Below are 27,304 nucleotides of genomic sequence, written 5' to 3' on the forward strand. Positions count from 1 at the left end.
GCCGCGGTACAGTATATTGGCCATATACTGTACTGTACCACAAACCCCCCATGTGCCTTGTTGCTATTATAAACTGGTTACCAACCTAAACAAGTAAGTTTGCTTCATACCCATGGCATATTGTCCAATATACCACAACATTCAGCCAATCAGCATTCAGAGCTCTAACTACCCAGTTTATAATGCATTCTATGACCTGGTTCATGGCTACCTCTGCCACTTCAGGGCAGGTAAGTCACTATACAACAACTAAGATTGGGGGTGCAACTCAATAGTAGGAAGGTGTTCCTAAAGTTTATATATTAATGTTATATTAAATATATACTTGGTTAACGCTACCGCTCTAACTGCAGGGTAGGTAAGTTACTGGAATGTAGATTGGTTACAATAAGTCACTGGACATGGACACAGATCGGCTTTATCGCTATTCTAGCAGGCCTATGTGTTGCAGAATACTGATGTTGTACAATGATGATTGACATTATCAATCATTTTTTTATGATTCAAAGCAAATCAATCTGTTTTTCATCTCACAGTAAATTCAGATAACAGGCCTAGATCTCTTGCAAAACATGCTGCAATAGATTATAAATCATTTTCTTCCCACTTTAATTATTTATGGTGAAGAGCTAACACAGCATCTCTTCAGGTGTGGGTGGATCAATACTTGTATCTTGCTTACAGCTAAAGCATTAATTTGAAATGTTTACACTTTAGTCATTTAGCAGACAGATCTGTGCCTGCACCATGTGCTCTCACTACTGGTGTCCACCAGGGCTCAGATCTGCCGCTTGACAGTACCACAGCTTACAGTGTAGTGGGCAGTAACACAGTTGAAGTCAGAAGTTTACATACACCTTAGCCAAATACATTTAAACTCAGTTTTTCACAATTCCTGACATTTAATCCTAGTAAAAATTCCCTGTCTTAGGTCAGTTAGGATCACCACTTTATTTTAAGAATGTGAAATGTCAGAATAATAGTAGAGAGAATGATTTATTTCAGCTTTAATTACTTTCATCACATTCCCATTGGGTCAGAAGTTTACATAAATTCAATTAGTGTTTGGTAGCATTGCCTTTAAATTGTTTAGCTTGGGTCAAACGTTTCAGGTAGCCATCCACAAACTTCCTACAATAAGTTGGGTGAATTTTGGCCCATTCCTCCTGACAGAGCTGGTGTAACTGAGTCAGTCAGGTTCGTAAGCTTCCTTAATCGCACACACTTTTTAAGTTCTGCCCACACATTTTCTATAGGATTGAGGTCAGGGCTTTGTGATGGCCACTCCAATACCTTGACTTTGTTGTCCTTAAGCCATTTTGCCACAACTTTGGAAGTATGCTTGGGGTCATTATCCATTGTCCATTTCTGATCAAGCTTAATCTTCCTGACTGATGTCTTAAGATGTTGCTTCAATATATCCACATAATTTTCCTCCCTCATGATGCCATCTATTTTGTGAAGTGCACCAGTCCCTCCTGCAGCAAAGCACCCCCACAACATGATGCTGCCACCCCCGTGCTTCACAGTTGGGATGGTGTTCTTCGGCTTGCAAGCATCCCCCTTTTTCCTCCAAACATAACAATGATCATAATGGCCAAACAGTTCTGTTTTTGTTTCATCAGATCAGAGGATATTTCTCAAAAAAAGTACAATCTTTGTCCCCATGTGCAGTTGCAAACCGTAGTATGGCTTTTTTTATGGCGGTTTTGGAGCAGTGGCTTCTTCCTTGCTGAGCGGCCTTTCAGGTTATGTCGATATAGGACTCGTTTTACTGTGGAGATAGATACTTTTGTGCCTGTTTCCTCTAGCATCTTCACAAGGTCCTTTGCTGTTGTTCTGGGATTGATTTGCACTTTTCACACCAAAGTACGTTCATCTCTAGGAGACAGAACGCTTCTCCTTCCTGAGCGGTATGACGGCTGCGTGGTCCCATGGTGTTTATACTTGCGTACTATTGTTTGTACAGATGAACGTGGTACCTTCAGGTGTTTGGAAATTGCTCCCAAGGATGAACCAGTTCTACTTTTTTTTGTCTGAGGTCTTGGCTGATTTATTTTGATTTTCCCATGATGTCAAGCAAAGAGGCACTGAGTTTGAAGGTAGGCCTTGAAATACATCCACAGGTACACCTCCAATTGACTCAAATGATGTCAGTTAGCCTATCAGAAGCTTCTAAAGCCATGACATCATTTTCTGGAATTTTCCACGCTGTTTAAAGGCACAGACAACTTAGTGAATGTAAACTTCTGACCCACTGGTATTGCAGTACAGTGAATTATAAGTGAAATAATCTGTCTGTAAACAATTGTTGGAAAAATTACTTGTGTCATGCACAAAGTAGATGTCCTAACTGACTTGCCAAAACTAGTTTGTTAACAAGAAATTTGTGGAGTGGTTGAAAAATGAGTTTTAATGACTCCAACCTAAGTGTATGTAAACTTCCGACTTCAACTGTATGTGTATATACAGTGTACATGATATTATAAATACCTCATTTGATTTGTAATTAGATTAAGCAATTAGCCTAATAAAATGTTTATCTGACTCCAAAAGAGAATTAAAATATACACGTAAGCATTAGGCAATGAGTTGATGTAGACGAGCAAGAATGGATTCACATACAAGGCATTACATTTAAGAAACAAGCATTATTCCAAGCCTATAGACACTAAGGTTAACTTACAGGACAAAGTATGAACAAAGAGATGCTTATTAGACCAGAGGCCTAGAAGCCTAAGAAATGAGAATTGATCATTCAACCTTCCTCCATGGACAGGATACAGGATAAGAGACAGAAAGAACAAATGCATTTAATTCCATTTATAACATATGAAGGTGCAACCCTTCCAACCCAAAACCAACTACTTTTGACCAATCAAACGATACTAAGTTTACAGTGTAACCTGACCACCAAGGCCCAATCTCCACAGGGTGTCAAAGCATCTTGTGTGGGGGATGAGACCAATGTAAACAAGACAGAATTCCTGAGAGGATCATACAACCTTTTTGCATAGAGTAATTCAGAGTTCCCCCTGTACAGATACAGTTACCACAGAGGTCATACATCCATATAGATAGCATCAGAGTTATCCTCAGTGAACAGTTACCACAGAGATCATACATCCATATAGATAGCATCAGAGTTATCCTCAGTGAACAGTTACCACAGAGATCATACATCCATATAGATAGCATCAGAGTTATCCTCAGTGAACAGTTACCACAGAGATCATACATCCATATAGATAGCATCAGAGTTATCCTCAGTGAACAGTTACCACAGAGATCATACATCCATATAGATAGCATCAGAGTTATCCTCAGTGAACAGTTACCACAGAGATCATACATCCATATAGATAGCATCAGAGTTATCCTCAGTGAACAGTTACCACAGAGATCATACATCCATATAGATGGCATCAGTTATCCTCAGTGAACAGTTACCACAGAGATCATACATCCATATAGATAGCATCAGAGTTATCCTCAGTGAACAGTTACCACAGAGATCATACATCCATATAGATGGCATCAGAGTTATCCTCAGTGAACAGTTACCACAGAGATCATACATCCATATAGATGGCATCAGAGTTATCCTCAGTGAACAGTTACCACAGAGATCATACATCCATATAGATAGCATCAGAGTTATCCTCAGTGAACAAGTTTCAGATACATGACCAGACATTAATAATATAGTATTATTCTGTAGCATTCGATAGTCCTCTGAATATTGTAACAGAGAGAAACATTTTGGCCCCTCAGAGGGAGAAGGGTTGACTAGTCATTTGCCATTGTCCTCTGTCGTCCAACTCCAGGTGTCAGAGAGCACATAAATTAGGGCCGAGCCTACAACAGCTGTCGCTGAAAAAACACAGAAGTACTACATTTTACATTTACATTTTAGTCATTTAGCAGACGCTCTTATCCAGAGCGACTTACAGTAGTGAATACATACATTTCATACATTTTTTCCGCGTACTGGTCCCCCGTGGGAATAATACTAATTGCGTAGCAGAGGTGAAAGACACACCTCCCAGCACTGATTGCTGATTGCCTGGCAGAGGTGAAGAAAACATCCCCTACAATACACCACTCCCACAGATTAGCAAGACTGTTACACAAATAGGCCTGAAACTAATCCACAAGTCCACAATGACAGTCACAAGTACTGAGCAGTCAGACAGTTCAAACAGCAATGATTAAGTAGAGTAATATGTCAAACACAACACCTAAATGCAATTGCCCTACAAGACAATACCAGCATCTACTTATTGGATAAAAAAAAATTCTTTCTGCTCTTGTAGGAGCTGATGTCCTTCTAAACACCTAGCCTATAGCCTCATCAAAACACCTAGCCTATAGCCTCATCAAAACACCTAGCCTGTAGCCTCATCAAAACACCTAGCTTATAGCCTCCTCAAAACACCTAGCCTATAGCCTCATCAAAACACCTAGCCTATAGCCTCATCAAAACACCTAGCCTATAGCCTCATCAAAACACCTAGCTTATAGCCTCCTCAAAACACCTAGCCTATAGCCTCATCAAAACACCAAGCCTATAGCCTCATCAAAACACCTAGCCTATAGCCTCATCAAAACACCTAGCCTATAGCCTCATCAAAACACCTAGCCTATAGCCTCATCAAAATGTATGTGACACTTATCTCCCTTTCGCTCATGAACCTTTTGTGTGTGTGTGTGTGTGTGTGTGTGTGTGTGCCCCCCAAAAAAAGAAGCAAAGCAGCAAATCGAAGGAATCTGATTGATATTCTCTTAAGAGGGTGGTGGATGTGAGTGAAGCTAGGGCTCACCGCACTGCAAGTACACACACACACATCCCACCTCCCTACACACTGCGGTGCTCAGTCTGTGGGCTTTGTTCCTTGGCAGGTTGGACAGGCCTTCACTGTGAGTTGGACATTAATGAGTGCCTTCCACAGCCCTGCAACCAGGGGATGTGCATCCAGAACGAGCCTGGCTACGGCTACACCTGTTTCTGTCATCCTGGATTTGTGGTGAGGCTTACCCAGCACACTCTTCCCTTATTTCATCCTTCGCTCTATCCTCCTTCATCCCTGTTGGCTCCCCCCCTTTCTCTATCTCTGTGTGGATCTCTCTCTCCCCCTTCTTTCCTTTGCTCTTCTCCACGTCTGAAATGTTAACATTTCTTTCAATATGTTCTTCATCTTCTTTCTTCTCCCAGAATGTGATGGTAATATATTTACCGTCCTAGTCCTGGCAGGATAAGGCAGAGGCTGAATATTTACCCTCCTAGTCATGAGCAGGATAAGGCAGTTCCATCTGGCACCCTATTCCCATTACAGTGCACTACTTTTGACCCGAGTCCTATGAGCACTAGTCAACAGAAGTGCACTACGCAGGGTGCCAATTGACAATAGGGTGCCATTTGGGCCATGTTCAGAGAGAGGTTATTTAGTTCAGTCTCCACCACTGTAGATGTCACCTGCAGGCGTTTGTGATCATCTCTCCTGCTGCTACACATCATTTACACCCTTATTAAGGTGGCCTGAATGCTAATGTCTTCCTTACCAAGCCCATGTGTGTCTCAAATTGAACCCTATTCCCTGTGTAGTGCCCTACTTTTGTCCATGACCTCACATCATAGATGGAATTATGCTAATGGATAATCAAATAAATAAATATTTCTGTTAGATTAGATTATATAGCTATGGTATAATGTCTATATATTTGACTATTTCTATGGTCAACTAATGTTTATCTATATTTCTGTTTCTATAGTCTAACGTCTATCTCTGTTTTACATGTACAGGGGAGGAACTGTGAGCACAATTACGATGACTGCCTGGTCCAGCCGTGTCCGGGAGGATACTCCTGTGTTGATAGTATCAACGAGGTCAGCTGTCAGCCAGCCGAGGGAGACATGTCCTCTGTGCCCTGGGAGCCTTCTATGACACAAACCCCTCGGGGATCCCTGCTCACCACATCACCAATGTCACCAGTGTCACCGTACAGTGAACAACCAACAGGTATGGAGGTCAATCGTAAAGACCACAGTCATATAACAGTTGGGTCAGTACTTTGTGGTCAGGTCAACCGTAAGACCAGTCGTTAGATCACACAACCATAACCTGGTTATTTTATAACACCAATGACATAACACCAGTGTCACCGTAGAGTGTGAATCCAGTGGACCACCAACAGGTATGGAGATCAGTCATTGAACTACTGTTACAGTTGGTTCAGCACAGCCTGTATGTGATAGTATGTGTTGTTATAGGGATAATGATATAAGGATGTATGTTTCCATGCTCACAACAACACTGTCACCAGCATACTGCAAAGGTGATAAATGCAGGGTATTTTGTGTTGATAGTGTTACGGAAGTAACTAGATGGCCTATTGTTAACACTGTACTCGGCTAAGTCTAGGGCTTCATAATGGTTCTGTAACCTGATTGGATGTGTGCATTTAATGTGACAAGTAAGCATATGCAACCAGGTGTTGAATGTATGTATCCAGGTGACAGCAACCTTACCTTGGACCAGGGTCAACTCTGTTATGGTGTGCATGTACCCATGGGACAGCAACCTTACCCTGGTCCAGGGTCAACTCTGTTATGGTGTGCATGTACCCATGGGACAGCAACCTTACCCTGGTCCAGGGTCAACTCTGTTATGGTGTGCATGTACCCATGGGACAGCAACCTTACCCTGGTCCAGGGTCAACTCTGTTATGGTGTGCATGTACCCAGGGGACAGCAACCTCACTCTGGTCCAGGGTCAACTCTGTTATGGTGTGCATGTACCCAGGTGACAGCAACCTCACTCTGGTCCAGGGTCAACTCTGTTATGGTGTGCATGTACCCAGGTGACAGCAACCTCACTCTGGTCCAGGGTCAACTCTGTTATGGTGTGCATGTACCCAGGTGACAGCAACCTCACTCTGGTCCAGGGTCAACTCTGTTATGGTGTGCATGTACCCAGGGGACAGAAACCTTACCTTGGACCAGGGTCAACTCTGTCATGACCTCTTGATCGGACATTCCAAGCAGATTAGTTTATTTGTTCAAAAGATGACCAAAATAAACATGTACACAAAAGGAAACAAAAGAGGCATGCCTGAACTAAAGATTCAAAACTCAACCTCGTGGCCTCATGGTCACCAAATAAAACCAGCAGCTTCACCTCTTGCCAGCTGGGACGTGCTTATCAAGGCCTCCTGGCCAGAGCACAGCCTTTGACTTGGTTGGTGCTGCCACCTGGGGGATGGAGTGTGGAAGTGTATCCTGGTAGAGTGTGTTGCTAACACTAAACTAACTCGCCATATCTTAACAGTAGGTCAACCATAAGATCGCAGTCCTATAAATACCAGTTGGGTCAGCACAGCTTTGTCCAAAATGGGTTATTTTATTACGCCAATGTCATAACACCAGTGTTATGTCATAACACCAGTGTCAAAATGTCGTAGCACCAGTGTCAAAATTTCGTAGCACCAGTGTCAAAATGTCGTAGCACCAGTGTCAAAATGTCGTAACACCAGTGTCAAAATGTTGTAACACCAGTGTTATAACACCAGTCTCAGAAGGTCATAACTCCAGTGTCATAATACCATAACACCAATGTCATAATGTCATAACACCAGTGTCATAATACCATAACACCAGTGTCATAATACCATAACACCAGTGTCATAATACCATAACACCAGTGTCATAATACCATAACACCAGTGTCATAATACCATAACACCAGTGTCATAATACCATAACACCAGTGTCATAATACCATAACACCAGTGTCATAATACCATAACACCAGTGTCATAATACCATAACACCAGTGTCATAATACCATAACACCAGTGTCATAATGTCCTAACACCAGTGTCATAATACCATAACACCAGTGTCATAATGTCCTAACACCAGTGTCATAATACCATAACACCAGTGTCATAATGTCCTAACACCAGTGTCATAATACCATAACACCAGTGTCATAATACCGTAACATCAGTGTCATAATGTCCTAACACGAGCACATGTAGCACCCTCAGATTTAATCAAAAAGAAAGAAAGCACAAATAAGCTAATAGGCCAACTTGTTCTGCAAATCAATTCATTAAAAATGTAATACTGACAACAGCAAAAAATAATATGCCAAACAAACTCAACTCCATATTACAAGTATGATGATATTAGACAGTAATGCGCTTCCTCACCGAGATAGAATCGAAATAAATAAGTTGTGTTAGAGGTTTGAGAAACTCATGAATATATCTAAACTAGGTCACTATCTAAACAGCCCCAGTGCCCTTGGTGCTGCTGCAAATAGACTCAGAGTCCTTCTGCAGTCTACAGCACTCCTTGGCACCTCCGAATGGAACCTTAGAATACTCAGCTACCGACCAGTTAACCACATAGGTCTACTCAGTTCTATCAAACATTTACCAAATAGAAGAAGAAAAATTGACACTTTTATTTGTCTCGTATACCTCCATGTCATACATTGGAAGCAGGCATGTGAATTTTAAACAGTGAGGAAATAAAACGTTCATATCACACATACACTACATGACCAACAGTATATGGATACCTGCTCGTCGAACATTTCATTCCAAAATCATGGTCATTAATATGAAGTTGGTGCCCCCTTTGCTGTAATAACAGCCTCCACTCTTCTGGGAAGGCTTTCCACTAGATGTTGGAACATTGCTGCGTGGACTTGCTTCCGTTCAGCCACGAGCATTAGTGAGGTCGGGCACTGATGTTGGACGATTAGGCCTGGCTCACAGTCGGCATTACAATAAATCTCAATGGTGGTCGATGGGGTTAAGGTCAGGGCTCTGTGCAGACCAGTCAAGTTCTTCCACAACTATCTTGACAAACCATTTCTGTATGGACCTCGCTTTGTGCACGAGGGCATTGTCAAGCTGAAACAGAAAAGGGCCTTTCCCAAATTGTTGCCTCAAAGTTGGAAGCACAGAATCGTCTAGAATGTCATTGTATGCTGTCGCGTTAAGATTTCCCTTCACTGGAACTAAGGGGCCTGGCCCGAACCATGAAAACCAGCCCCAGACCATTATTCCTCCTCCACCAAACTTTACAGTTGGCACTATGCATTCGGGCAGGTAGCATTCTCCTGCAATCCGCCAAACACAGATTCATTTTGTCGGACTGCCAGATGGTGAAGCGTGAATCATCACACCAGAGAACGCGTTTCCACTGCTCCAGAGTCCAATGGTGGCGAGCTATACACCACTCCAGCCGACGCTTGGCATTGCACATGGTGATCTTAGGCTTGTGAGCGGCTGCTCGGCCATGGAAACCCATTTCATGAAGCTCCCAACGAACAGTTCTTGTGCTGACATGCTTCCAGAGGCAGTTTGGAACTCGGTAGTGAGTGTTGCAACCAAGGACAGACCATTTTTTACCCGCCACGCGCTTCAGCATTTGCCGGTCCCATTCTGTGAGCTTATGTGGCCTACCACTTTGCGGCTGAGCTGTTGTTGCTCCTAGACATTTCCACTTCACAAAAAAGAGCACTTACAATTGACTGGAGCAGCTATAGCAGGGCAAAATTTTGACAAACTGACTTGTTGGAAAGGTGGCATCCAATGATGATGCCATGTTGAAAGTAACTGAGCTCTTCAGTAAGGCCATTCTACTGTTAATGTTTGTCTATGGAGATTGCATGGCGGTGTGCACAATTTTATACACCTGTCAGCAACGGGTGTGGCTGAAATAGCCGAATCCACTAATTTGAAGGGGTGTCACATACTTTTGTATATATAGTGTATACTCCGTTTTATGTGGATTTGAAACATTGAGGAAAATAATTATAACGTATTCTCTTATCACCATATATGAGACATTGGAAGCAAGGAAAGTTAACAATAGTTTAATCTCCTGCCTGTTCAAGGTCGACTGTACTTTCTGTCCCTGGACAATAGTGTATACAAACCTGATGTACTGTAGCGTTGCAGGATGAGGATCAATGAGGATCCTGTATAGCAAAGACAGAACAGAGTTGTCTAAAGGGACTCTATGGCTGCCTCCCAAATCATACCCTATCCTCTACAAAGTGTACTATATGGACCAATTAGGTGCCTTTTGACTAGTAAAACTTGATGACAATTCTGTCATAAAGAGCACAAGTTCAACTTAATAAAAAACACAGAGGAAGATGTCAGCTTGATGTGGAAACGTCATTCACTTGTTCTCATACTGTACAATGGTTTACCGTAACAGGGTTGACGAGTTCATATTAAATCAGCCATAAATCCCCTTGAAATGGAAGCTTGTTGTGTGCAACAGAGAAGGGCAATTGAATTCAAGCTTCAGAAAAAATTAAGTAAATTGTTCAAACATTACATTTTTTTATTTAACTAGGTAAGTCAGTTAAGAACAACTTCTTATTTACAATGATGGCATAACCCAGCAAAACTCAGACAACGCTGGGCCAGTTGTGCGCCGCCCTATGGGACTCAGCCAGGAACCAGGTACTGCAGTGACATCTCTTGCACTGAGATGCAGTGTCTTAGACCACTGCGCCACTCTGGAGCCCATTTCTGGCCTGTCTATCTGTGGGTAACATGGTTGACGTGTTATGATCAACCTACTCAGTTTTCCACCACAAAACACCAGAAAATGGCAAACAGTTGAATCAGCTCACCTGCTTTTATAAAATATATTTAAAAAGGAATATTTTCACTGTATTAAAACAAGAGTTCAGTTCAGGTAACAGGGTTGACCTTAAAATGAGGGATCACTAATAACAATAAATAAATAACCATCTTCAGAAATGACTGTCAAAGCAACAACATAACTAGGACTTTACAATGATGGTGAAACTTGGAGAAATGTTGGGGTTAAGTGGGTTAAAATCTTCCTAGAAGTCACGAAGGATACACAGAAAATGCTGAATTTGGTCACTAACAAGTCTTTATTCATATTAAAAATCTGATGTATTGAATTCTCCATGTGATCTATATTAAATGGCACTTCATGTAATATAACAGGCTTTTAAATTCAATATTTGTAAACAATTTCTACTTAAAATGAACTAATTTCGTGGAACGCCCCATATATGGAATATTGTAAATAACCCGGTTATTATAAGGAGTAGTGCACGATATGTCACCCACCACCTGGATTCGGTCTTATGTAGCAACATTTGAAATGGTGTTTTTTACATTGGATAAAAGTAGAGACTCAGAGCTACAAAATGGTTTATCATACATTACATTTGAGGAACAATGGGAAAGTAATTCTGCTTTTAAAGTTGATCAACTTGTAAACTCACTTTTGAGAAAATGGCCTTTGAATGTTTTGGTATCTAGTGAAGAGCTCTTCTTTGTCTACACCCATTCAGCATCGTTCACTCCCTCTAAAGCTTTAGCCCCACCCATCTCGTTTCACTCTCGGAGCGCACACTTGACGCTCTGGCCGATGATTGGATAACATGAAAACAGCCTAGCCAGCTCTGCTGGCAACAATTTCATTGGGATGCAGCCAATGGCTTTCTTTATGGTCTCTACAGTATGTGAGATAGATAGTGTTGAACTCAGTATAGTGGAAGATGATGGGCACCTTAAAATCCGCACACCACTCTTGGAGGAGAAGGAAAGCTTACAGCAGATAAACCTCAATAATGATCGTCACAGCCCAGACCTGTTATCAATGTCTGCCACGTTTAACAGGGATGAAATGACATACTGTAAACTGTGTCCTATGAACTGGTTTACAGTAACAGGGATGAAATTACATACTGTAAGCTGTGTCCTATGGACTGCTTTACAGTAACAGGGATGAAATTACATACTGTAAACTGTGTTCTATGAACGGGTTTACAGTAACAGGGATGAAATGACATACTGTAAGCTGTGTTCTATGAACTGGTTTACAGTAACAGGGATGAAATGACATACTGTAAGCTGTGTTCTATGAACTGGTTTACAGTAACAGGGATGAAATGACATACTGTAAGCTGTGTTCTATGAACTGGTTTACAGTAACAGGGATGAAATGACATACTGTAAGCTGTGTTCTATGAACCAATTTACAGTAACAGGGAGAGCTAACCTACTCTGTTTATTGTGCTCTGTTTCTCCATCCATGATTTTGGTCCAAGTTGTCATGACAATGCGCTGGCGGGGAAAAACGTTTGTTGCGTGTGGCTTGATTGAACCATTTTATGGGGTAAAAGTGTGGTAATTGGTTAAAATTGCGATCCCAATTTTTCAAGTGCAGTGATTTGACTGTTTTATGTGGTACTCGTGTGGTGATTGGTCAATTTTGCAAAGGCTTTCGTAATATGAAGAGAATTGTTGATTTTGTAAAAAAAAATGTGATTACAGAATCGCACAATCCTGGAGGTACTGATGTAATAGCAGCTGTATAAAACCCTTCAGACTTCAGTCAAAGAGAGAGACAGGTGATTCATGGAACACACTTCCTTGGTTCCTTGGTTGCAGCTCTACCAACTGGCTGGTCCCGTGTGGCTCAGTTGGTAGAGCATGGTGCTTGCAATGCCAAGGTTGTGGGTTCAATCCCCGTGTTGGACAAGTATGGAAAAAGTATGCAGTCGCTCTGGATAAGAGAGGCTGCTAAATGACTTGAATGTAAAATGTTCCTTTGTCTTGGTTATCTATGGGTTGTGTGTTTCCCTGTGTGAGGACAATCGGACGACCCATTATTTTTTCCCCTCGACAGCTTAGTTGCTTATTGTTCTGTAAATGGCATCAGGTTGTTCCTGTTCAGGGTTAACTAAATGAGTTTGTTTTAATTAGTTGTTTGGACAGTTCTCCTAATTGGGTATGTTTTTGACCATTTTATATAGTCTGTTGGCTGTTGCGTAACCTTACTCGCAAGTCAAGGAGTCGTGTATGTGTCATCGGCAGTTCATGAATATTCATGAGGTGGGGCCTGGCTGCATACAAATATCCCTCTCTCTATTTGTCATCCCAGCAGTTGGTTCATGTTCTCTGTGTTTATGTAACTAGCAAACAGACACACACGCAAACACACACACACACACACACACACACACACAAAAATGCATACATTTGCAAGCACATACACAAACGCACACGTGCATGCACACACACACACACACACACATACACACAAATGCATATTTATTAATTGGTAAATATTTTCGTAACTTTTCTTAACTCTTCTTAAACTGCACTGTTGGTTAAAGGGCTTGTAAGTAAGCATTTCACGGTAAGGTCTACACTTGTTGTATTCGGCGCATGTGACAAATACAGTTTGATTTGATGCACACACACACGCACACTCAAACACACAATGCTCTACTTCAGTTACTTTGAACACTTGGAACAATAACTCTCTAATGTTGTTGTTAACCTCTATGGGCTAGGTGGGACGCTTGCGTCCCACCTACTCAACAGCCAGTGTAATCCCGTGGCGCGTTATTCAATTACCTTAGAAATGCAAAACCTTCAATTTTTCAAACATATGACTATTTTACACCATTTTAAAGATAAGACTCTCGTTAATCTAACCACACTGTCCGATTTCAAAAAGGCTTTACAACGAAAGCAAAACATTAGATTATGTCAGCAGAGTACCCAGCCAGAAATAATCAGACACCCATTTTTCAAGCTAGCATATAATGTCACATAAACCCAAACCACAGCTAAATGTAGCACTAACCTTTGATGATCTTCATCAGATGACAACCCTAGGACATTCTGTTATACAATACATGCATGTTTTGTTCAATCAAGTTCATATTTATATCAAAAACCAGCTTTTTACATTAGCATGTGACTAGCATGTGACTAGCATTCCGACCGAACACTGCCGGTGAATTTACTAAATTACTCACGATAAACGTTCACAAAAAGCATAACAATTATTTTAAGAATTATAGATACAGAACTCCTCTATGCACTCGATATGTCCGATTTTAAAATAGCTTTTCGGTGAAAGCACATTTTGCAATATTCTCAGTAGATAGCCCGGCATCACAGGGCTAGCTATTTAGACACCCAGCAAGTTTAGCACTCATCAAAGTCAGATTTACTATAAGAAAATGTTATTACCTTTGCTGTCTTTGTCAGAATGCACTCCCAGGACTTCTACTTCAATAACAAATGTTGGTTTGGTCCAAAATAATCCATCGTTATATCCAAACAGCGGCGTTTTGTTCGTGCGTTCAAGACACTATCCGAAAGGGTAAATAAGGGTTACGAGCATGGCGCAATTCGTGACAAAAGATTTCTAAATATTCCATTACCGTACTTCGAAGCATGTCAACCACTGTTTAAAATCAATTTTTATGCCATTTTTCTCATAAAAAAGCGATAATATTCCGACCGGGAATCTGCGTTTAGGTAAACGGACAAAAGAAAAGGAAGCATTCGGTCGACTCGGGCACGCGCCTAAGCCCATAGTACTCTGAGCGGCCACTTGCCAAAAGCGATAAAGTGTTTCAGCCAGAGCCTGCCTCGATATCCTTCAGCTTTTTCCCGGGCTCTGAGAGCCTATGGGAGCCGTAGGAAGTGTCACGTTATTGCAAAGATCCTCAGTCTTCAATAAAAAGAGACAAGATAAAACACACCTTGTCAGACAGGCCACTTCCTGCATGGAATCTTCTCAGGTGTTGGCCTGCCATTTGAGTTCTGTTATACTCACAGACACCATTCAAACAGTTTTAGAAACTTTAGGGTGTTTTCTATCCAAAGCCAATAATTATATGCATATTCTAGTTACTGGGCAGGAGTAGTAACCAGATTAAATCGGGTACGTTTTTTATCCGGCTGTGTCAATACTGCCCCCTAGCCCTAACAGGTTAATTCTCTGGTAATGTCATATTAGACTGTATGTACATGCTTTACAGAGAGAGAGATGATTCTCTGGTAATGAGAGAGAGAGAGAAGGAGAGGGAAAGCGAGTCGTGAGGAAACTCTCAAAAGAGTGAATACTCACAAAGCAGCAGGCCCAGATGGCATCCCTGGCCGTGTCCTCAGAGTTTGTGCTGGCAGGCGTCTTCTCAGACATCTTCAACATCTCCCTATCCCAGGCTGTAGTCCCCCCCGCTTCAAGGAGACCACCATCATCCCTGTGCCCAGGAAAAATAAAGTGAAATGCAGAAATGACTATCGCCCGTTGCACTCAACACGGTCGTCAAAAAGTGCTTCGAGAGGTTGGTCATGGCCCACATCAAAGCCAGCATGCCAGGCACACTGGACCCACTCCAATTTGCCTACCGCTCCAACAGATCCACGGAAGATGCCATTTCCATCGCTATTCAAACAGCTCTAACACATCTGGACAACAGGAACACCTATGTGAGAATGCTGTTGACTACAGTTCAGCACTCAACACTATTTTTCCTTCCAGGCTCGACACCAAGCTCAGAGCCCTGGGTCTGGACACCACCCTCTGCAACTGGATCCTGGATATCCTGACGGGCAGACCACCGGCTGTGAGGATTGGCAACAACACCTCTTCTACACTGACTCTTAACACAGAGGCCACCCCAGGGGTGTTTCCTCAGCCCTCTGTTGTACTCCCTGTTCACCCACGACTGTGTGCCTTTGCACGACACCAACTCCATCATCAAGTTTGCTGACGACACCATGGTTGTAGTCCTGACTTGGACCAACACCACCACCACTCTTGTCAAGAGGGTGCAACAGCGTCTTTACTAAGGCGGCTGTAGAAATTCGGCTTGCCACCCTTGGCCCTCTCCAAATACTACCGCTGCACCATCGAGAGTGTTTTGAACGGTTGCATCATGGCCTGGTTTGGAAATTGCTCCATCTACGACCGCAAGGCCATCCAGCGGGTGGTGAAGATGGCCCAGTAAATCACTGGGACCGTGGCCCTTCAGCGGGTGGTGAAGACGGCCCAGTACATCACTGGGACCGTGGCCCTTCGGCGGGTGGTGAAGACGGCCCAGTACATCACTGGGACCGTGGCCCTTCGGCGGGTGGTGAAGACGGCCCAGTACATCACTGGGACCGTGACCCTCCGGCGGGTGGTGAAGATGGCCCAGTACATCACTGGGACCGTGGCCCTCCGGCGGGTGGGGAAGACAGCCCAGTACATCACTGGGACCGTGCTTCCACCCATCTAGGACATCTACTTGGTGAGGAAGTCCTGCAGCATCAACAAGGACCCAACACACTCCAGCCACAAACTGTTCTCTCCCTTACCGTCAGGCAGACAGTATCGGAGCATGAGGTCTGATACCAACAGGATCAGAGACATTTTCTACCTACAAGCCATCAGACTGCTGAACACTTGAACTGGACTGACAACCTGCACTGACTCTCCACACCTTAGCACACATACCATCATTCAGACACACACACACACACACACACACACACACACACACACACACACACACACACACACACACACACACACACACACACACGTTGGTTTTACTTTCCAAGTGGAGACCAAAAAATGTATTCCCATTCAAAATTCTATATTCCTTTACCCAAACCCTAAAACTAAACCTAACCCCTAACCCTAATACTAAACCTAAACCTAACCCCAAACCCTGAAACTAAACTATAACCCCAAACTCTAAAACTTAACCTAACCCCAAACCCTACAACTAAACCTAACCCCAAACCCTACAACTAAACCTAACCCCCAACCCCAAACCCTAATACTAAACCTTAACCCCAAACCCTAAAACTAAACCTAACCCCAAACCCTAATTCTAAACCTAACCCCAAGCCCTAATACTAAACCTAACCCCAAAACCAAACCTAACCCGAAACCCCAATACTAAACCTAATCCCAAACTCTGAAACATAACTTTAACCCCAAACCCTAAAACTAAACCTAACCCCAAACCCTAAAACTAAACCTAACCCCTAACCCAAATACTAAACCTAACCCCAAACGCTGAAACTAAACCATAATCCCAAACTCTAAAACTAAACCTTAACCCCAAACCCTAATACTAAACCATAACCCCAAATCCTAATACTAAACCTAAACCCTAATACTAAACCTAAACCAAAATCCTAATACTAAACCTAAACCCAAACCCTGAAACTAAACCATAACTCCAAACCCTAAAACTAAACCATAACCCCAAACCCTAAAACTAAACCTAACCCCAAACCCTAAAACTAAACCTAACCCCAAACCCTAATACTAAACCTTAACCCTGAAACTAAACCTTAACCTCAAACCCTAATACTAAACCATAACCCCAAATCCTAATACTAAACCTAAACCCAAATCCTAATACTAAACCTAAACCCAAACCCTGAAACTAAACCATAACTCCAAACCCTGAAACTAAACCATAACCCCAAACCCTAAAACTAAACATAACCCTAAAACTAAACCTAACCCCAAACCCTAATACTAAACCTAACCCCTAACCCTAAAACTAGTAAAGTAAGACCACACACACACACATACTTTATGTTGGTATTCTTGTCTTGTATTATTTCTTATTGTTGTTGCATTGTCCTGAAGGAACCTGCAAGTTAGCATTTAGTCAGACTAATACAACTTGAAACTTAATCACTGATATAGTTTTTATAAACATATTAATTTGCTTTGCCATGGTCCTTTTACTACAGTTAGTACAAAGGCTTGGAAAAGGTTTGCCTTTTAGCATTTGTGGTGCCTTGATGAACAACAACAACAAAACAATGTGGTGTAACTGCAACGTCTGCTTCCAACTCACACTCTCAAACACATAGATCCCCTGAACGCAGCTCACTCTCCAATCACCTGAATTCACTCACCCAATCACCTGAATTCTGATCACCTGTTCACACACCTGTATGTCATTATCACACACTATTTTGTTCAGTTCTTTGCACCCCATCATTGTGAGGTATTGTTTGTTTTTTGACACACTTCTATTCGGATTTCTGTTTTCCCTGTAATTTGATCCTCCTGTGTATGATAGTTTTTGAAATGTTTTTATTTATTGAATATCCGAAACATACAATATACTTGCAGTGAAGCCACTCAACAACTACATCATACCAGTCATCCAACAGACTCCCATTCAGAGTGACACACAGAAGCATCCAGGGTCAATGCCCTGCTCAAGGGCACGTTGACAGATCTACACCAGACCAAAAAACATGAACCCGAACCCTCCAAGATCCCCCCACAGTTCCCCAATAGCTGTCCCTCAACCATTCGAGACCCCTCCCACAGTCCCCCCCAGAAGAAAAATAAAAAATACAATTAATTCCAATCCCCACCCCCAAGAACCCCCCCAATGCACCAACAACCAAGATAATGAACTAAAGAGAAAAAAGGAAAAGACAGAAGAAAACAGCAAACAACAAAGAAAAATAAATAATACATTTAAAACAAAGGACATCAAGGACAACTGAAATCATAACAGCAATGTCTACTTTATATGTTTGTGTGCATGTCTGGCACTATTACATGTTTGTGTGTTTTCTTGTATGTGTTTATTTGAATGAGAGTGTGTGCATATGCATGTGTACACACACCTGCACGGCATCAGCCTCAGGCAAACCGGCATTAGCTGTAAAAACACTGCCACTTAGTGTCATTCAAATGTACTTTTATTATGTTTTATTTTGACTTAAAAAAAAAACGTTTATCTTTGACCATCATTCTGTCTCCCACACAGCAACTCCACTCCCACTTGTCTCCAATTCCACATCCCAACCCTCAGCTTCCCTCAGCCCATCCCATCTATCTCTGCTGGCCACCCACTTTGGGTTTCTATGCAACACATATCTTTCAACTATGCTGTGATGTATAACGTACAATTTCAATCTATCTAATCGAATAGAATCCACAGATTGCGAGTTGAAGATACATACTTTTACTTGGAGTATTAGTATATTAGTAATTGACTGACACGGTCTCTCCAGATCTCCTAACAGTACTATTTCTAGGGTCAATTTTAGATCAATGCTATGCATTTTCAGCCATTCCTGAACCTGAGACCAGAAACAGGCTATCTGAGGGCAATACCAAAATAAATGGTGTATTGATTCTGTATCCTCACAACAAAATCTGCAGAGCTTCGATGACTTTATGCCCCAAATATTCAACATTTTATTGGTGGCAAGAATTCTATATAATAATTTTAGCTGAACAGCACAAAGTCTTGAATCTTGCATTGATTTATATATCAACTCATACACCCTGTACCATGGAATCAGTACATCAAAAATCTCGTCCCAACTATTTTGCAATCTGTATGGCACAGTTGTCAACATCCTGGTCCTCAAATGAAACTGGTATACTTTCCTATTTATGCTATTATTATTCTTCCGCCAGTTTTGATCCTTTATATTGGGCAGACAGACCAGTTCCTGTCACGATCATCGTAAGAACATTCAGACCAAAGCGCAGCGTGAAATCAGTTCGACATTTTATTTGAAGTGAACCGCACAAAAACAATAAAGAATGAACGAAACGTGAAGTTAATGAAGTGCTCACAGGCAACTACACATTAACAAGATCCCACAAAACACAGTGGGGAATTGGCTGCCTAAATATGATCCCCAATCAGAGACAACGATAAACAGCTGCCTCTGATTGGGAACCATACCAGGCCAACATAGAAATAAAACAACCTTGATAACCCACCCTAGTCACACCCCGACCTAACCAAAATAGAGAATAAAAAGGCTGTCTATGGTCAGGGCGTGACAGTTCCCTACCTCCTCCCATTGCCACCTGCCTCCTCCATTTTTTGGGGTAATGCTGTAATCAATTGGTTGTACTTTTGGATTGAGCAGACATACCCGTACAATTCCATGAAGGACATAACTCTACCATTCCAATTTACAATATAATTTAAGAACAAAATACCCTTTTCAAACATCTTTCCATTAAATACAGGTATTTTATCAACCAGCACATTTGAGTTCAGCCATAATATTTGTTGTAATATTTGTTCTATTTTTTCAGGAGGATGAAATTGAAATTGTAGCCAGTTCTGCGATGCTTGTTTGAAAAAGAGAGATACTTTGAAAAAAGTGTCTACGTGTGTAACATGTAGTGCATATAGACTTAATTAATATTCATGATGATAATTGTAATCCATATCGTATCACCATCATAGTTGCATCATAATTACCTTTAACATAATTGAAAAACACATCCCAACATTTCCATAGCAATTGACGTTTCACATGATCATGAAAGAGACCTTGCATTACTCTAGAGACGGCTTCACTACAGTACAAATGTAAGCCGTACAATATGTTATTATTCCCCAATGCTCCTATTCTGATATCTTCCCCTTGCTTGTTGTAAACATATATAAACTTGTTCACAAATGCATAAAAAAGATAGACAAACAATAAACACATTCAATTATAAAACAGTTCTTGACAAAAGAGAGAGAGAAGAGAAGAGAGTGAGAGAAGAGAGCGAGATCAGGTGTGTGTTCTTATGTATAAGTCTGTATGTGTAAGCAAGCATGTAATTGAGTATGTTTGTGTTCATATAAACTTTATAATGTTCAGATATTTTTACAGTTCCCATACCTTCTTTTTTTTTCGTAACCTGAAGTCCCTGTAGAATTTAGTACAGCCATTGTGTTATGGAGCTGTCTCGGAATAGCTGACCATCTATAAAGCGTTTGTATGATAGTTTTGGCCTGCCTCACTAACGACACATTTTGCCAATTCCCTGCTTGTACTTTAGCCTATCGGATTTTCTATTATCAACCTATTGCCTGATCTCCGGGCAATGTTAGTAGCCTTTTCCCTGCCTGTACTGTTGCCTTTTTGGACCCCCTGTGTATGACCTTCTGCCTGCCCCCGGACCCAGCTACCTGCTTCCTCCTGTGGTCCTTTACAAATCAACACCTGCTGCGCCCTGCGCTTGAAACCAGCTCTGTCTCCCATTATGTTCATTACAGTAACATTATGAACACCTGCTCTTTCCATAACGTAGACTGAGCAGGAAACATGGCTCACTTATCAGAGTCGATACGTTATCAGAGTCGGTACAGCCAACTGGTTTCTTCACGCATCCCGCCGACAGAAACAAACATATCTCTGGTAAGAAGAAGGGCGGGGGTGTATGCCTTATGATTAACGAGTCGTGGTGTGATCATAACAACATACAGGAACTCAAGTCCTTTTGTTCACCTGACCTAGAATTCCTTACAATCAAATGCCGACTGCATTATCTAACAAGAGAATTCTCTTCCACTATAATCACAGACATATATCCCCCCAAGCAGATACCTCGACGGCCCTGAACGTTATTGGACTCTATGTAAACTGGAAACCACATATCCTGAGGCTGCATTTATTGTAGCTGGGGATTTTAACAAGGCTAATCCAAAAATTCTGGATCATTGTTACTCTAACTTCCGCGACGCAAACAAAGCCCTCCCTTGCCCTCCTTTCAGCAAATCTGACCACGACTCCATTTTGTTGCTTCCAGCCTATAGACAGAAACTAAAACAGGAAACGCCTGTGCTCAGGTCTGTTCAAAGCTGGTCCGACCAATCTGATTCCACGCTTCAAGATTGCTTCGATCACTTGACTGGGATATGTTCCGGATAGCGTCAGACAACAACATTGATGTATACGCTAATTCGGTGAGCGAGTTTATTAGCAAGTGCATCGGTGATGTTGTACCCACGACGACTATTAAACCTTCCCCAACCAGAAACCGTGGATCGATGGCAGCATTCGCGCAAAACTGAAAGCGTGAACCACTGCTTTTAATCATGGCAAGGCGACCGGAAACATGCCCGAATACAAACAGTGTATTGCTATTCCCTCCGCAAGGCAATCAAACAAGCTAAGCGTCAGACACGGGAGGTATGGGTCTACAGTCAATCCTGGACCACAAAAAGAAAACCATCCCCATCGCGGACACTGATGTCTTGCTCCCAGACAAACTAAACAACTTCTTTGCTCGCTTTGAGAACAATACGGTGGCACAGACACGGCCCGCCACCAAAACTTGCAGGCTCTCCTTCACCGCAGCCAACGTGAGTAAAACATTTAAACGTGTTAACCCTCGCAAGGCTGCCGGCCCAGATGGCATCCCTAGCCGTGTCCTCAGAGCATGCGCAGACCAGCTGGCTGGTGTGTTTACAGACATATTCAATGAATCCCTATCTCAGTCTGCTGTGCCCACATGCTTCAAGAGGGCCACCATTGTTCCTGTTCAGAAGAAAGCTAAGGTAACTGAGCTAAACGACTATCGCCCCATAGCACTCACTTCCGTCACCTTGAAGTGCTTTGAGAGACAAGTCAAGGATCATATCATCATATCAACAATCGCAATCACACTGCACACTGCCCTAACCCACCTGGACAACAGGAATACCTATGTAAGAATGCTGTTTATCGACTACAGCTCAGCATTTAACACCATAGTTCCCTCCAAACTTGTCATTAATCTCGAGACCCAGGGTCTCGACCCCGCCCTGTGCAACTGGGTCCTGGACTTTCTGACGGGCCGCCCCCAGGTGGTGAGGGTAGGAAACAAGATCTCCACCCCGCTGATCCTCAACACTTGTGCCCCACAAGGGTACGTTCTCAGCCCTCTCCTGTACTCCCTGTTCACCCATGACTGCGTGGCCATGCATGCCTCCAACTCAATCATCAAGTTTGCAGACAACACTACAGTGGTAGGTTTGATTACCAAGATGGCCTACATGGAGGAGGTGAGGGCCCTCGGAGTGTGGTGTCAGGAAAATAACCTCTCACTCAACGTCAACAAAACAAAGGAGATGATCGTGGACTTCAGGGAAAAGCAGAGGGAGCACCCCCCTATCCACATCGACGGGACAGTAGTGGAGAAGGTGGAAAGTTTTAAGTTCCTCGGTGTACACATCACGGACAAACTGAAATGGTCCACCCACACAGACAGCGTGGTGAAGAAGGCGCAGCAGTGCCTCTTCAACCTAAAGAGGCTGAAGAAATTTGGCTTATCACTAAAAACACTCACAAACCTTTACAGCTGCACAATCGAGAGCATCCTGTCGGGCTGTATCACCGCCTGGTACAGCAACTGCTCCACCCACAACCGTAAGGCTCTCCAGAGGGTAGTGAGGTCTGCACAATGTATCACCGGGGGCAAACTACCTGCCCTCCAGGACACCTACACCACCTTGTGTCACAGGAAGGCCAAAAAGATAATCAAGGACAACAACCACCCGAGCCACTGCCTGTTCACCCCGCTATCATCCAGAAGGCGAGGTCAGTACAGGTGCATCAAAGCTGGACCGAGAGACTGAAAAACAGCTTCTATCTCAAGGCCATCAGACTGTTAAACAGCCATCACTAACAACTAACATTGAGTGGCTGCTGCCAACATACCGACTCAAATCTCTAGCCACTTTAATAATGATGAATTGGATGTAATAAATGTATCACTAGTCACTTTAAAGAATGCCACTTTATATAATGATACATACCCTACATTACTCATCTCATATGTATATACTGTACTCTATACCATCTACTGCATCTTGCCTATGCCGCTCGGCCATCACTCTTCCATATATTTACAGTGGGGAGAACAAGTATTTGATACACTGCCGATTTTGCAGGTTTTCCTACTTACAAAGCATGTAGAGGTCTGTAATTTTTGTCATAGGTACACTTCAACTGTGAGAGACAGAAAATCCAGAAAATCACATTGTATGATTTTTAAGTAATTCATTTGCATTTTATTGCATTACATAAGTATTTGATACATTAGAAAAGCAGAACCTAATATTTGGTACAGAAACCTTTGTTGACAATTTCCTGTGTGTATCAAGAAGGACATCCAGCCAACTTGACACAACTGTGGAAAGCATTGGAGTCAACATGGTCCAGCATCCCTGTGGAACACTTTAGACACCTTATAGAGTCCATGCCCCAACGAATTGAGGCTGTTCCGAGGGCAAAAGGGGTGAAACTCAATATAAGGAAGGTGTTCCTAATGTTTTGTACACTCAGTATATATGTAACTATATAGAGAGACTCTACAGTCATAAACATCCACATAACTGGTTTCATACAGACACATGTGTCGTGTCTTTGGGCACCATTAACTTGAAGACATGTTTATCAATTAACTCCCTGTAATTATTATTACGCGATTAAACTGATTAATTGTTTAACTGTAATTAACTATGAGATCAGGGCACCAAGGAAAATATTCAGATTACAAAGTTATAATTTTCCTAATATAACTTTCCTATATTATAACATTATATATTATATTATAGTATCTGACCGATTATCTTCTGGTTTAAATGGTGTATACTTTACCTTGCGTCAGTCTTATTCCAAACGTCGTAAATTGTTGTATCTGCATGAACCCAGTCTTTACTAAGTCATCCATACATCAACTGTCTTAAAATCATTTATTTACTAAACAAAGTAATTCACAGAAGGCATACAAACAGTAATTATCGTCACAAAGAATTGGTAGATTAATGTGCCCTAGTGGGCTAAACCGGCATGGCAGCTTTATAACCTCTCTAGGCTAGGCGGGACGAATTCGTCCCACCTACGTAACAGCCACTGCTATCCTGTGGCGCGATTTTCAAAACCTTAAAAATCCTATTACTTCAATTTCTCAAACATATGACTATTTTACAGCCATTTAAAGACAAGACTCTCGTTAATCTAACCACACTGTCCGATTTCAAAAAGGCTTTACAACGAAAGCAAAACATTAGATTATGTCAGCAGAGTACCAAGCCAGAAATAATCAGACACCCATTTTTCAAGCCAGCATATAATGTCACCAAAACCCAGAAGACAGCTAAATGCAGCACTCACCTTTGATGATCTTCATCAGATGACAACCCTAGGACATTATGTTATACAATACATGCATGTTTTGTTCAATCAAGTTCATATTTATATCAAAAACCAGCTTTTTACATTAGCATGTGACGTTCAGAACTAGCATACCCCCCGCAAACTTCCGGGGAATTCGCTAACATTTTACTAAATTACTCACGATAAACGTTCACAAAAAGCATAACAATTATTTTAAGAATTATAGATACAGACCTCCTCTATGCACTCGATATGTCCGATTTTAAAATAGCTTTTTGGTGAAAGCACATTTTGCAATATTCTAAGTACATAGCCCAGGCATCACGGGCTCGCTATTTAGACACCCGGCAAGTTTAGCACTCACCATAATCATATTTACTATTATAAAAGTTTCATTACCTTTTGTTGTCTTCGTCAGAATACACACCCAGGACTGCTACTTCAATAACAAATGTTGGTTTGGTCCAAAATAATCCATCGTTATATCCGAATAGCGGCGTTTTGTTCGTGCGTTCCAGACACTATCCGAAATAGTAAAGAAGTGTCACGCGCATGGCGCAATTCGTGACAATAAAATTCTAAGTATTCCATTACCGTACTTCGAAGCATGTCAACCGCTGTTTAAAATCAATTTTTACGACATTTTTCTCGTAGAAAAGCGATAATATTCCGACAGGGAATCTCCTTTTCGGCAAACAGAGGAAAAAATCCCAAAGGCGGGGGCGGTCGGGGTCACGCGCATAAGCCAGTGTCCCTTGATCGGCCACTTGAGAAAGGCGATAATGTGTTTCAGCCTGGGGCTGGAATGACGACATTCTGTTTTTTCCCGGGCTCTGAGCGCCTATGGACGACGTGGGAAGTGTCACGTTAGAGCAGAGATCCTTAGTAAATGATAGAGATGGAAAAGAAGTTCAACAAATGGTCAGACAGGCCACTTCCTGTAAAGGAATCTCTCAGGTTTTGACCTGCCATTTGAGTTCTGTTATACTCACAGACACCATTCAAACAGTTTTAGAAAATTTAGGGTGTTTTCTATCCATATGTAATAAGTATATGCATATTCTAGTTACTGGGTAGGAGTGGTAACCAGATTAAATCGGGTATGTTTTTTATCCAGCCGTGTCAATACTGCCCCCTAGCCCTAACAGGTTAAACAAAGGGTCATAAAGGGCAGCTGAGGAGGCACACAGAGTTCATTAATATTAACAATTGATATGTTAATCCCTTGCACATGAACACTCACTCATTCGGAAACAATTGCAATCAATATATATTTACGCTCAGTGTGTCGTCGTGATCCTTGTTGGAGAGTTTTTGTCCTGTTGGAGAGTTCTCTCTCTCTCTCTCTCTCTCTCTCTCTCTCTCTCTCTCTCTCTCTCTCTCTCGGTTAGAATGGATCTTTTCAAAGCGACATTCATTAATGTCATTATAGAATGGATGTTTCGTCGGTCTTCGCATTCAATGATACCGAATTCTAGCTGCAGACTAGTACTTAATATCAAAGACTTGTTCTTATTCTGTATCGATAGTTTAACCACGTGGTATGGTTAAAGTTCAGTAGAGGAATGTATGGTCAAACCTATTGGCCAACTCGTAATGGAGTGGAGGCCTGGTCTGCAGAAAGTAAATCAGGGTGGGAGTTTTATACTTGAACATAGAAAAAGGCTGTCTCATGACGCCAGGTCTTGTCTGTGTCCCTGGGGGCGTGCCGATGACTGAGTTAAGCTTTGAACAGAAATACAATTCTATCACATTAACATCAGTACATAGCCTCTCAACATATTCCAAATAGCTTTAATCTTATTAAATCATTGTATACAACCATTTAGATGCAAGTCCCATAGCTGAGGCTATTATATAAACCTTAGTATGGTAATATGGCACAATTGTCTCCAATGAGTATCACAAAATTGTACCAAGCGGACCAGTTCGTAGCTGGATTCTTCACCAATCTTTTATACCTTCTCCAGAACATGAATGTCGTTCGGTACCCCAATTCTGTGAGTTGGAAGAATTTCCTTTGTCTCTCTATGAAACCCCTCTCTGTCTCAACTGGGCCATGCGGCAGGACATTCTCCTTTAGAATTTTACGACCGACTTCACAGGGCGTGGGTAGGGAGAGGTAGGTAGGGGGATGGTGCAAGGGGGAGGGGGTCAACTGTGCTCCCTGTACTCAGAGGGCAACGTCATGACACATGCAACTACAAATCCTCACAACAAGAGAAACCCAAACTGAAATTACAACTGACTACTGAGGCGGCTTGACAGTGTAGCACAGATCATTAGGATATTTTTAGACACGCCAAGGGCAGATTTCTAGATGAAAAGAAACATGTTAACACTGAACTATCAATTGCTTCTCTGTGGTTTGGAGATTTGTCTTGCAATGCTTTGAGATCGAATTTAAATATATTTGAAAAAATTTTAATTTTTTTAACTGCATTTTACAACTTATTTTGTATGTTAATATACAGGAATCAAATAAAAGTTTATTTGTCACGTGCGCCGAGTAAAACAGGTGTAGACCTTAAAGTGAAATGCT

At 42.0% G+C, this 27,304-nt stretch overlaps 1 protein-coding gene across 1 annotated transcript in view; it reads left to right on the forward strand.

Moving 5' to 3' along the window:
• Positions 1–27,304, forward strand: part of eys (EGF-like photoreceptor maintenance factor) — a gene marked incomplete at its 5' end in the record, with an annotated part of 444,052 nt that overhangs the window by 217,771 nt on the left and 198,977 nt on the right. The window contains 4 exon segments of the mRNA XM_082972800.1: positions 4,903–5,027; positions 5,804–6,020; positions 15,045–15,103; positions 15,858–16,069. Of these exon segments, the coding sequence (XP_082828926.1) occupies positions 4,903–5,027; positions 5,804–6,020; positions 15,045–15,103; positions 15,858–16,069 (613 nt within the window).

This window comes from Salmo salar, chromosome 01 (assembly GCF_965601325.2).
Source record: "Salmo salar chromosome 01, fSalSal1, whole genome shotgun sequence".
Taxonomy (NCBI): domain Eukaryota; kingdom Metazoa; phylum Chordata; class Actinopteri; order Salmoniformes; family Salmonidae; genus Salmo; species Salmo salar.